This window comes from Molossus molossus, unplaced genomic scaffold (assembly GCF_014108415.1).
Source record: "Molossus molossus isolate mMolMol1 unplaced genomic scaffold, mMolMol1.p scaffold_m16_p_2, whole genome shotgun sequence".
NCBI lineage: Eukaryota > Metazoa > Chordata > Mammalia > Chiroptera > Molossidae > Molossus > Molossus molossus.
Genome location: NW_023425355.1, coordinates 88853117 through 88866066, shown reverse-complemented (window position 1 = coordinate 88866066; position 12950 = coordinate 88853117). Strand labels below are relative to the sequence as shown.

At 47.8% G+C, this 12950-nt stretch overlaps 1 protein-coding gene across 3 annotated transcripts; it reads right to left on the bottom strand.

Annotated features, from left to right (window-relative positions):
* Positions 1-2121: 2121 nt before the first annotated feature.
* HMGB3 (high mobility group box 3) lies at positions 2122-6289 on the bottom strand. 3 transcript variants are annotated; one of them, XM_036271644.1, is made up of 5 exons: positions 6208-6289; positions 3809-3963; positions 3377-3516; positions 2749-2923; positions 2122-2287 (listed from the first exon to the last, which is right to left on the bottom strand). In XM_036271644.1, the coding sequence occupies exons 2-5, from the start codon at positions 3956-3958 to the stop codon at positions 2141-2143; spliced, it is 612 nt and encodes a 203-aa protein (XP_036127537.1). In that variant the 5' UTR covers positions 3959-3963; positions 6208-6289; the 3' UTR covers positions 2122-2140. The 3 variants fall into 3 exon arrangements, with proteins under 3 accessions (XP_036127537.1, XP_036127538.1, XP_036127539.1); XM_036271645.1 differs by having other exon boundaries at positions 3809-3959; positions 6208-6281; XM_036271646.1 differs by lacking the exon at positions 6208-6289 and adding an exon at positions 6013-6059.
* Between the last annotated feature and the right edge of the window lie 6661 nt (positions 6290-12950).

Genomic DNA, 12950 nt, shown 5'->3' with positions numbered 1-12950 from the left:
GTGTTGGGCAGAATCAGCTTCAGACTATAATGCCAAGTAATGGCTGAAGCAGGAGGGGCAATCTTGGAACAAGTACCTCCAGGCAAACCTCACGACCAAGAGATTTTTAATTAGTGGTCATTTTCTAGAACTAGAAAAACACATTTAGAACAAACAATTCTGATGTGAGAAGGAATGGCTATGAATATAGAGATCAGGCAGGTGATCATTATTGTGACTTGTACCCACCCAAGACCTGACAGGGTGGGGAGGACACCATCTGCAGACATGCAAAGTTCCAAATAGTCAATTTTAAGAAAAAGCTGCTTTCTCCTGAGTAAGCATTAAAACACTCCCAGCTTCAAATATACATATCTGAGTGTTAATGCTAGGCAATAGCAACACTTATCCATAACATAGTACCCTTCATTACTGTGAAGAGTTAAGATGTATAAACATATCAACCCTCAAAATACTTAGTATCACCATTTTGCCACTGTGGCCATCACTCCTTAACCCCACCTTGGATGAAATATTACACCATCTACCAACATGAAATAATCACTGAAACACAAACCAAGCTTCTTCAAGTTTAAGCATATTTAACAACCTATGTTTCCAATGAATGAGCTCATATCGTGTATAGGCCATTCTACTTTCCATCTGATGCATTTAGTGCTTAGAAACAATGCATTCTGTCAGCCTGCCTTGCAGGTGCCCTAACACAGAACCTTCAACAGAAGTCCCAGCAAATTTCCTTGGGATGTTTGGCTTCTTAAAGTAATGGGTAGGTGGGTGTACTGCTACCTAACACCACCAGTCACTGGGGTCCAACAGAGGAGCAGCAGCTAAAGACCACAATTGTTGAGCAGAACAAATATTCTGGGTGGAGGGAGGGGGGTGGAAAAATGTAGCCTAAATGCTTGACACACCATACATACCCTCTGGAAGATGTTTTTGCTGTTTAGCAATTAATTTGGCCCCAGTGTCAGGGGTGAGGCAGGAGGCAAAATAATAATTAAACTCATAGTAGCCTCAATCCTAACTACTCACCTTCCTGCACTTCTAAAGGCTGCTAAACCTTGTCTGTTTATCTTACCTCCTACATTCAATAGTTCAGACTTCATCTTAATGCCAGACACAAACAAAATCATGTAGTAGCTTCAAGTAGTCCTCATCTGCTCCTAAGCTGGCCACTTTCAAGTTATCAGATTTACAGGGAGGCTAGTCACCAAATACAGTGGAGAAGGTTGTTTTACCACTAAGACTGCTATGAGTTAGAAATTTAGACTGTTATAATAGAGAACAGCTTAAAAAATGTAATACTGTTTATTTAACTTCAAAAACATTTTAGCATTCTAAACATACAAAAAATAACAAAGTGTTGCAAATTGTGTTTAGTACAGGTTCTTGAACTTTCATTGATGCAGTGACTCTTCACTTTGCTGACAATGAAGAGTTGTACAGTTTGTTAAAAAACAAAGTTTAAAACTACCACACTTAACTAAAAAAAGATCCAAACACTTCTCATGCCAGCTGACCCCCCTTTTCCACAGCTAAGAATGGCAGAATGCTATGTCACTATATACAAAAACAAGACAACCTGAAGCTAAGTGGATGCCCACTGCAGTGTCCACAGGTCCAGCCTTACAGTGCACGCCCTGAGCTATGGCCCCTCCAAAAGGCATCTTCCCCACAGCCTCAACACCAAGCAAAGAGCATCAAGAGCTTGTCTCGGTTGTTTGTTCTTTTTACATACTATAGATATGTACAGTCTTGGTAACTCAGGATTTCTAGCCAATAACCAAATAGTTAACACCACCTTACAGATTAAAAAAAGAAAATGCCAGAAACATCTTTAAATGCCTTGTCACACCAACAGCAAAGTGCACAGAGTGAGGAGAACACGAGAGCCTTTTCATTTTAAAAATGTTTGGAAATATGTACAACTTTGATACAGTTTCAGGGTGCTCGACACCCATGGCCACTTCATGTAAACCACTGACAATTTCTGAGCACTTTGAGAAACTACATATGATCATGATCCAATTGTGTAATTAATCCTAATGAGGGCAACAGACACCTCTCAAATAAGAGCTGTGCCAATTACGGCGCTCCCCTACACTAAGGTATTCACAAGGAGACAGATAAACAGTTTTTTTTATTCATCCTCCTCCTCCTCCTCCTCTTCCTCCTCCTCCTCTTCCTCCTCATCTTCTTCATCTTCCTCTTCCACCTTTTTCCGGGCAACTTTAGCGGGACCCTTTGCACCATCAAACTTTCCTTTAGACTTATAGTCGGCAACATCCTAGAAGGAACAGGGACACATTCCAAATGAGGAGACAAGCTCTCTTGCAGCTATTTTAGCACAGGGTAAAAACATGCTGTCCCTGCCTCAGAATAAGAATGCTGGGATTCAAAACAGTACAGGGCTGATATTTGAAGTACTTGTTTCCTGATACAAATGTGGTTCTCAGCCATTCAAATTTAAAGGTAATGGATGATCAAGTAATCTTTAACTCTATCAAATCCCTATGCCAGTGAAATCCCATGTTATCCAATTTTTTAAGCCTGTTTGAAGTCATTCCAAATACTAAGATCTATCAGAAGCCTGAACACTAGCACCCGTGGCTGACCTTGAGTGAAGATGGGCCCTCACATGCTCTTCTAGTTACTCAGCCCAGCAAAGCAGCCTTCCACCCCACAAATCCTCATATCCAGGGCAGCAGACCGCTCCCCATCTAGACTGCACACTCTGGCCCACCTCACCTTCTCATACTTCTCCTTCAGCTTTGCAGCCTTACTGTTGTAAGGCTGCTTTTCACTGTCACTTAAGTTATTCCACATCTCGCCCAGCTTCTTTGCCACATCTCCAATAGAGATGCCAGGGTTTGTGGATTTGATCTTGGGGCGGAATTCTGAACAGAACAGAAAGAATCCAGACCTTGGGGGAGAAAATTATATAAATTAGATGAGAACCCTCAAAAATGTGTGTTTAAGTCAAAATCCCATGTTCCTGAGCCTACATACTTCCTACCACTATGACTCCTCCCTACAGTGAAGTGTGTGATACTATATACAGTGTTTCAAAGTTATAGGTACTAGAATGTTTAAGCTGCTTTAGAAATGTATGGTGGTTTCTCAGTCTGTCAGTTACTGGCCAAGGGATAGAGAATGCACCTAAGAGTGCTGACACCCCGAACTAGGCTGCCTGCTTCCCAGTGGAAAGGCTATCAGTCAACCACCAGGTATACACAGTACACCAACACCTCAAGCTCAAAGTACAGAATATATTACAGAGATATCCTGATTATTTTTTAGGTAAAGTATCTTTCTAAAAATCTTTGAAGCAGAAGGAAAGCTCTTCACAGTTGTCCTGAATCCTATAGTCACTTACGGTGGCCTTTTGGGGGCATTGGGGTCCTTTTTCTTCTTGCCTCCCTTAGCTGGTCCATAATCCTTCATTTCCCGATCATAACGTACTTTATCTGCTTTTGCCATCTCATCAAATTTAGATTTCTCTTTCCCCGACATCGTCTGCAAAAAACAGGACCTGTTAAATTCCTCAATGCAGTAAACACATACCTGTTCAGTTCTCCTATAATTAAAATGGCAGCTGCTATAACCACTTGCAAAAGGGGATGAAAGCCTTAAACCCTTGTAGAGTCTTAAAAAATAAAAGCACACATGGAAAATTCTAAAAACAAGTGAGATGTGTCTAAGTAAAAAGGAAGAAAACAGTCACCTGGGGCTAATCTAAAAGTAAGTAACCCCAAAGTATAAATCCAACTAAGACTAGCTTGAAGGATACAAAAAAAAAAAAGAATACCTTCCACCTCTCAGAGCACTTCTTGGAAAATTCTGCAAAATTGACAGGAACTTCTGGATTTTTCTTCTTATGTTCCTCTCTGCATGTCTGCACAAAGAAGGCATAAGCAGACATCTTGCCCTTTGGCTTCTTGGGATCACCTTTAGCCATCCTGACTGTGATGAATGGAAGGAAGAGAAACAAAGAAAAATCCAATGAATAGAACAGAACTACAAGATATACCAAAGGCAGGGCAAAATTAACATTGAGGTTGCTATTAGGAAGCTTCCCCCCGCCCCCCCGCCCCCCCGCCCCAACAAAATAATGCCTGATGCCACTGCCAACCAAAGACAGACTGGGGAGGAAATCAGCCTCACTGTCACTTGTCATTTAACTTTTGACCAGCATGAAGCGCCGCAGGTTTCCCGAGTTACTTCTCCAAGAGTAATCAAGTTCTCAAATGGAACTGACCCAAGTAGGGTGGCTCAGCGCTACATTCCGATTCAGAAATGCTGTTTTGGAAACTGCAACCACAAAGTGGGAAGGATACATTTGTAGGCAGTACAGGCTTATGATAGAAGCTTGAAACCAATGACTTAAAGCTAGCTGGTCATCTGTTTTATCATGTTAGAAACAAAAATACTGTCACCACTGCAAAACACAAGATCAAAGCAAGAGAACTGTAAACAGGGAAAATTTGTATTTCACTATTGTTGATGCATTCTGACTTATAAAAATGGCTTTCACAAGAATGGTGATATAGCAAATGAGCCAATACCCCTGTACTATTAGTTTAAATCTGTCTCTTCATCATTATCTAAAGGCAGGGGATACCAAAAGGGCTAGACTTGCTCATCTGTAAAGCGAAATGCATGTCCAGCCAGAAATACTTTCTCCAAAGTTTCCAAATAAAAATGCTGCTGTGGTGTGTCATAGTCCCTTTTCCACCCCCCAGCTTCCCGCCATCTTTTCCTTTTCCCACACCCAAGGTCATCATGTAAAACTAAAGCGCTCCCCTTTGCAGGGACATACTCAGGGGCTACATTAGGCTCTACAGTAGCTGCGCGGGTGGGGCAGGACAGAACGCAGGGGAGCCCCAGGCCGGCAGTGGGCAGCCAGGTTTGGGCCAGTGCTCGTTCACCTGAACACCCATAATTCACCTTCCATTTTGTCAAAAGCTTCCTGATGAAAGAAAGTGCCCCTGAAATCCACCGTTGCCTCCCCTGAGGGAAGCGCGGGGCCAGGGGCAGTTGTGGCAGCAGTGCTCAGAAGGCGCGGGAGCCTGGGAGCCTGGCCGACAGCAGCCTCAGTGATGGTGGCGCCTGCCTCGCCTCTGAGCCCCGCTTGCTAAAATGGCTGATTCCTGAGCAGCGGGCACAGGAGACGGTGGTGAACAAAGCGGTCCGGGCCCCGCCACCGCAGCCGACACCCGCTTGCCGGCCCCCACCCCACCCCGCCCCGCCCCGGGCGCCAGGGGCGCGGGGCTGCGGGGGCCGGACCCCCCCACTCTCTCCCCCCCCCCACCCCCCGCGCCAGCGCGGGGCGCATTCCTCGGGATAACAAAGGCGCCCGTACAGCCATGACGTTAGACTGCGCTGGGGCCCGTGGCAGCGCCCCTGGCCCTCCAGGCCACCAGACCCTGGCCGCGGGTGCTGGGACCAAGGCTAGAGCTTGCCCGGGAGCACCACCGCCCGCCCAGCCGGGTTGTTCAACCCTTGCCAGGGCCCATCATGCGCCAGCCATGTTAGCCGCGGCGGCAGCGGCGATGCCCAGCGGGCAGGCGAAGAGCGGGGGCGGCCGGCCCGCCCCCCACCCCCCACCCGGACTAACGTGCGCTCCCGAGACGGCCATGTTAATGCAGAAGCAGCAGTGCAGCCCGAGGGCCCGCACAACACCAGGCAGAGCCTAGCAGCGAAGTTTGCCCGCGCCGCAGCCCCCCGCGGACACAGGCTGCCGGTACCACACGGCGTCTGTCCCGGACGGAGGAGCACCCTACCCCCTTCCCAATGCCACCTCCTGGCGCCGGGACGGGCGCTGCCGGAGCCCTCAGCAGCCCCTCAGCTTGCTCTGCAGCCGCCGCCGCCGCAGCTGCCCCAACATCTGGCCTCAGGGGGCCTGAGCTCCGCGGCGCGGGCCCGGGGGGCGGCGGCCGAGGTTGGCTCCTAAAAGGGAGCCCAGCCTAGACAGCGGGGAGCTCGGAATGAAGCACTGGAAAGTTGAAACACCTGAATTGCTTCTTTCTTCCCAGTCGCCTAGGTAGAAGAAAAGCGGAGGGGGCAGGAGGGCGCAGGGAGGAAAGGCAGAAGGAGATGGCAGAGGGACGCGCTGGCGGCGGCGGCGCGGGCTGGAAAGTTGTGCGGGCACTGCGGCGGCAGCAGCGGCAGCGGCAGCAGTAGCGGGAGCGGGCGGCGGAAACGTACCTGTATTGTTCGCTAGTCTGGGCAGCGCAGGGCACGACGCGAGGCTCAGCGTTCCCCAGCCTCGCGCTAGCTGACTCCACGAGAGCCGCCTGATTGGCCAGCGGGCTCCGCCGTTTAAAACAGCCTCCTTGCCCAGCCATTGGCTGCGGGCCTCATGCATATTAAACAAGCGCGGGTACCCATTGGGCACGGCTGCTGCGATCATTCATTCAAACAGAACAACCCGCCGGTGCTGGCTACAGAGGCAAAACAGAGGAATAATAGTCTAGCTTTCCCACTGTCCGCGCCCCCTCCACGAACTGAGCTGGCATTTCAAAGGACTATCCAGAGGGGGCCCCCGCCATTCCCCACGTCCTTGGCCTCTGGCTTGGGAAGGCAAGGTCGAGCCAGGCTGCGCTACTCTCTGCTCCCGCCGCGCCACTGCAAGGGCGCCCTCACCTCCCGCCCCTGGCCTCCAGGCAGCCCCCCAGCCCCGGGAACCGATCTGCGAGGTTCGAGGATCCTCCACCTCTGCCCAGTTCCTTCGCAGCTCCGTGGCAGGGGCCTTGCCGCAGCTCGCTCCTTGATGACAGTAGAAGCTACTCGTCCCCCAAGACCTCAGGGTTTCAGTACTGGGATCCCGCTGCCCCACCCGAAAGGAACCTGAGTCTGCTCCTGAGGATCCTGCTCCACTAGACTATGCACTAATTGCCAGAAAGTCTGTGCCTGTAATTGCCGAAACAGCAAGCTAGGTGGACTAGAGGAGGAGAACAGAGTTTGGCAACAGCAGAGAAATTGCAGTTCTCTGTTCAGGGAGTCACTTCTTCACTGCTTCATTTCAGGCCCACATTCCCTCTGCTCACCTGAGACACACCCTGGTGAAGAATAAAAGTTCTCGGAACGAAGGAACAGGATTTGACTTGACTTAGCCTCAGCTTTGCCACTGGCTAGTAGTGGTATGGCCTTGAGCAAGTCACTTCTTTTAGTGTCTTCAGGTAATGGTTTTCAAAGTGTGTGTGTGTGTGTGTGTTGGGGGGCAGTGTTACCTTTAAGGGATGTTTTAAAATGCCCCATGACTGGAAGTTGTTGCTGGAATTTAGTAAGAGGAGGGGATGGCCAGGGGTTTTAAATGTCCTGCATTGAGCAGAATAGTCACATAGAAGAAAGAAATGCCCCACTATACAAATGCTAGTCTCAGCCTTGTTTAAAAATATTGGAGGACCCTTTCCTCTTTGAGCTTCCTAGAAAGAATGAATAAAGGAAAGAAGAGTGAGGAAAAGGTGCACATTTTATGGGTTGAAATTTGGAGAAAATGATGGAAGAGGCACATCCCTTTCCAAAGCACTTTGAACCACCAAGATAGCCAGCTATTTATAATTCCCATATTTAGAAATGAGATCAGAAGATGTGTTTTCCAATGCTGTTTCCAAAAACTGGCTGAGTTTGAGGTGTTCCAGGGAGCTGAACTCACAAGGCAGCTGCCTTCCCCTCTGCACTCAGTTCTTGCCAAATTCTCTGGGCCTCCTGGGCCCCTGCAGCTGGCACTGCTAGGCTTCCATCATTAGGGATTCAACTGAGACCGAAAGGTAAAAAACAAAAAAAACAGTGCTGCTTTGACCAGAGCCGACAGGTATCAAGTCATTTTCCTAAGTCCCAAATTTATAGGCTCTTTGTAATGTGGATATCTTAAGACCACCTCTATAATCCTCTGCCCTCTTGGGGCTAGCTGAATGGTTGCCTGCCTCCTGCTGACATACCTTCACTCACTGGGAGCTTGTCACCTCCCTTATAGGCTATTTTCCCCATCTTGAGCAATCTCTGAGCCTTGGAGTCACCATCCTACACACAATCCAACCCCACCCCCATCAGAGATTTCCTAGCAGACCAGGTCTTTTTTCCAGCCAGACAGCTCCAGCATCTTTTATGACCAGGTCCTCAAGGTCTAACCTACCAAGCCTCTCCATCCTCCCCTGTTTCTGCCCTTCCCAAAGGGGAGCAGGGTCTCTACATGTGATCTGACCTGTACCTCCCCTCTGCCAGAGTGCCCTAGCCTCCATGTTGTTAGGCCTTCATAGGCCAGAGATGCAAATTGGGGTCTCAGGTGGGACAGAGGTCTCTTTCTGATCCAGCTGCTGCCCAGCATCCTGGTCACACTGGAAGCTGCACTTAACAGTTGGCAGGCACCAACGTGGAAGAACCAGAGTGGTCAGCTTCTGAGCCTACCAGGCACTATTTGGTGGGCCCCTGAGTGGATGGTGAGGGTCACACAAGCAGCATAGATGTTCACATTCACAGCCAGGCACACACAGAGCATTCCCAGAGGCAGAGGCACAAAGGCCAACCCAGAGAATAAGAGTATCTCCCAGCAAGAAGAGATTTTACAGTAAGTGGTGTCCAGATAGCCCCCTCAAGACCCATTTTCCCCATCCACTGCCACAGTTCTGTCCATGGGTTTCCCATATATGTGTACATACTTCGAATGGTGAAAGGTTTGCACTTATTGAGAGGAAGGATTTCCATCTCTGCTTCTGAAAAAGCTTCTCCTATCAAGCTGAAGCACTAGACCTGAAGCTTAAATTTGTGGTTGCTGTCATCAGAACGTCACAGAACGTGATTATGACATCACTGAGTGAGCATGTCAAATCTTAAGGTGGTGGCTGTGGTTCCTTGATCCTGCCCCTGCAAACACACATATCACTCCAAGTCTCCATGTCCTCTTCAAGCCCAATCTCCATGATTCCTCCATCCCTTTCCCATGAGCCTTGGTTGGGAGGCTCCTAATAACCTGGTTTCTCCACAGTGCTGCATGTGTGTGACAGCACACCTAAGCAAACTCTGTGGCTTCACAGGTTCCTACCTCAGGAGAAACTCATAATTCAATTACATCTTCATGTATTGAATGCCTACAAATAAATAATAGAGGGAAGATGAAGTAAAGTAGGGGTGAGGCTACAAGGTAGGGGCAAGGCAGTGTCTTTGTTTTTTAAATCTTTATTGTTGAATGTAGAATGTATCACAGATGTTCCTCATTTTTCCCGCATTGACCCCCTCTTCCCCACTCCTGCCCCCCTCCCGCCTTTTCCCACACTATTGTCTGTGTCCATTGGTTATGCACATAAGTTCTTTGGTTTATTTCTTCCCACCCCCCAACCCCTTTCCCTTTGAGGTTTGCCAGTCTAGCAATGAATTTGTACTTCTTAATCCCTTCACCTTTTTCACCCATTCCCCCAACCCCCCTCACATCTGGCAACCAACAAAATGTTCTCTATATCTATGAGAATGTTTCTGTTCTGCCTGTTCATTTTGTTTGTAGATTCCATTGTCGATAGATATGTATTCATTGCCATTTTGTTTGTTCATATATTTCATCTTTTTCTTCAAAAAGACCCTTCACCATTTCATATAATAACGGTTTGATGGTGATGAACTCCTTTAATTTTTTATCTGGGAAACTCTTTATATGGCCATCGATTCTAAATGACAGCTTTGCAGGATAGAGTAATCTTGGTTGTAGGTTCTTGCTTTTCATCACTCTGAATATTTCTTGCCACTCCCTTCTGGCCTGCAAAATTTCTTTTGAGAAATCAGCTGACAGCCTTATGGGAACTCCCTTGTAGGTAACTAGCTGCCTTTCTCTTGCTTCTTTTAAGATTCTCTTTTTGTCTTAAACCTTTTGCATCTTGATGATGTGTCTTGGTGTGGGCCTCTTGGGGTTCATCTTATTTGGGACTCTGTGCTTCCTGGACTTGTATGTCTGTTTCCTTCACCAAGGCAGTGTCTTTGGACTCTGATTTCCTGGTGTGTCTTCTGCCATGTAACCTCACCTATCCCAGCTTCAGTGTCATCTGTCAAAGGTGATTCAACCTACCTTATCCACCCCAGCCACTGTCCAGTCTGCTTGTGAGGGAGGGTGTGAGTGAAGCTGGTCTGGGTGTCACCAATAAAAGGCCACCTAGGGAAGGCCTTTTAGCACCGAAGGAAGGGCTAAAGGCTAGTCTAGAAGGTTAAAGAAGTGACAGAAAGCCATAAGTGCCTGGGCAAGTTCTGGACTCAGGGGCCGCAAGGCAGGCTTCCTCTGTGTGTAGCAAAACTCGGTGCCTGGTGGGGGTAGCTCCAACTGGTCGAGGCTCTGGACCTCTGTCCTGGCCCTCCCTGGAAAGTACTTTAACCACACCACTTACTTGTGAGGCCCAGCCTCAGGCCAAGCCCATTACACAGGGGAACCTTGAATCAGAACACTGTAAGCTGCATGGCTACCTGGAGAGGTTAGGAAAACATTTAAAGTAAATAGGAAAAAGGACAAAGAATGACAACTATTATTTAAATAAATTTTGGTTCTTTACAGTTCAAGACCCTTCAAAAGATTGAAGGAAATCATCCTCATTCAAGAAAAATGAAGTCTTGGTCCTCTATACCCACCTCACACACACACATACACACCCACACCCACCTCTGCCTCAGGTCTCCACTTGGGTGCCCAGTACTTAAAGGTGACATCCCTAAGGCCCAACTCAGCCAGCGTCCTTAAGATAAATGAAAATGCAGCCAGGTGAATAGGGAGGCAGGGTGAGGCCAGATAGTTGAATCATTTAAAATATGTTAAGGGTACTTGCTGTGAAGGTCCTACAATGAAGCACACATACCCTTTCAGAAGGGATCTAGGAGCATTTGTAAATTCAGATCCGCACAGATAGGGAGTCTAGATTTCAGGCCTTCCCGGGGCTCTAGCCCCACCTTGCTCACTCCCAGGTGACCTATTCAAGGTCTGAAGCCTCCTCGCCCCCCTCTCCCTCTGCTCTTGGATGGGAATTTCATTCCAATTTAACTTTTTTCCCCATAGGGAAGAAAGTGTTTTCAAAGGTAGGTAGGGTCTCAGGTGCTATTATAATGGGTCTATAGAGCTGCACAGCTTGGAAGAAAGGTCAGGTCATCCAGCCCAGCCTCCTCCTGTCAAATGAATCAGTGGCTGAGCAAAGGCTGGAAGCATGGTCTCTTGACCCTTAGTGTCACACTTCTCTTACCCTTAATAGCTTAGCTCCACTGTATGCAAAGGCCATTGGGGAGTTGGCAGGAAACACCAGAGCCATCAAGATAAAGATTCCAGGTCTGGAAAAGCCACACTCTAGAGAGGCCCACAGGGAACCAGCCTCTGCTCAGCTTCTCCCACCTGCATGACCACAGGACAGGAAAGGGAGCCTGCATGGTGGCCCAGAGCCAAAAGGGAACCTCGAGCCATGGGACCTTCTGCCATGCACCTGTCTTGGCTGGGGTGGCCAGAGTTTTGCCTTCCCAGCAGAGTGCTGAGCACGACCCATGTCTCCTCTACCCAGGCGCACTGAGCAGGGAGTAGCCTACTCCTGGCCTAGCTTCATCTTGGGGGCTCTGGGGGGGGTGGTGGCAAGGCCTCACTGGAGGACAGAGAATGCCTGAGAAGGGAGGGCACACACAGGCCTCTGCATCAGAAGCAATGCCACAAGGTCTGCAGGCCGAGGCTTTCCTATTGACTGAGAAAAGGAGGTGGGTCAGCAACCAAAGGGCTTCCTAAGAGCTATTCCCACCCACCTCCTCTGCCTGGCTGTCAGTGGGAACAAAGTCCTGACCAACACCATCCCATCCAGGGCCTATGATACCAGGCAGGGCCTGTGGGGAAGAAGGAGATGAAATGAAAGTCTCTGCCCTCCCAGGCACCTGGTCTTGCCTGTCAGCTTCACTTTGGAGAGAAAGGATCACAGGGGAGGGGACACACTGCAGTGTGGTCTCCTTCACTGCCCCCCACCCCATTCTAGGAACAGCTTTGCCCTGTCAGGCCTTGAAGAAATTAAGATAGAAAAGTACAAGAACCATATGATTTCACTCATATGTGGATATAAAACAACAACAACAACAACAAACAAACAAATTAAACAAACTCATAGACACAGACAACAGTATGGTGGTCACCAGAGAGGAAGTTGAGTGAGAGAAGGATTGAGAGGATAAGAGAGGGGTTAAATACATGGTGACAGAGGGAGAATATACTATGGGTGGCGAGCACATAATGGAATATACAGATGCTGTATTATAGAATTGTACACCTGAAACTTATATGTTTATTTATTTTTTTTTATTTTTATTTTTTTTCCACATCTTTATTGTTGGATGTAAAATGTATTACAGATGTCCCCATTGACCCCCTCCTCCCCACTCCCGCCCCCCTCCCACCTTTTCCCAAACTATTGTCCGTGTCCATTGGTTATGCATATAAGTTCTTTGGTTTATTTCTTCCCACCCCCCAACCCCTTTCCCTTTGAGGTTTGTCAGTCTAGCAATGAATTTGTGCTTCTTAATCCCTTCACCTTTTTCATCCATTCCCCCAACCCCTTTCCCAACTGGCAACCAACAAAATGTTCTCTGTATCTATGAGAATGTTCCTGTTCTTCCTGTTCATTTTGTTTGTAGATTCCATTGTTGATAGATATGTATTCATTGCCATTTTGTTTGTTCATACATTTTATCTTTTTCTTTAAAAAGACCCTTCATCATTTCATATAATAACGGTTTGGTAGTGATGAACTCCTTTAACTTTTTCTTGTCCGAGAAAGTTTTTATATGTCCATCGATTCTAAATGACAGCTTTGCAGGATAGAGTAATTTTGGTTGTAGGTTCTTGGTTTTCATCACTCTGAATATTTCTTGCCACTCCCTTCTGGCCTGCAAAGTTTCTTTTGAGAAATCAGCTGACAGCCTAATGGGAACTCCCTTGTAGGTAACTAGCTGCCTTTCTC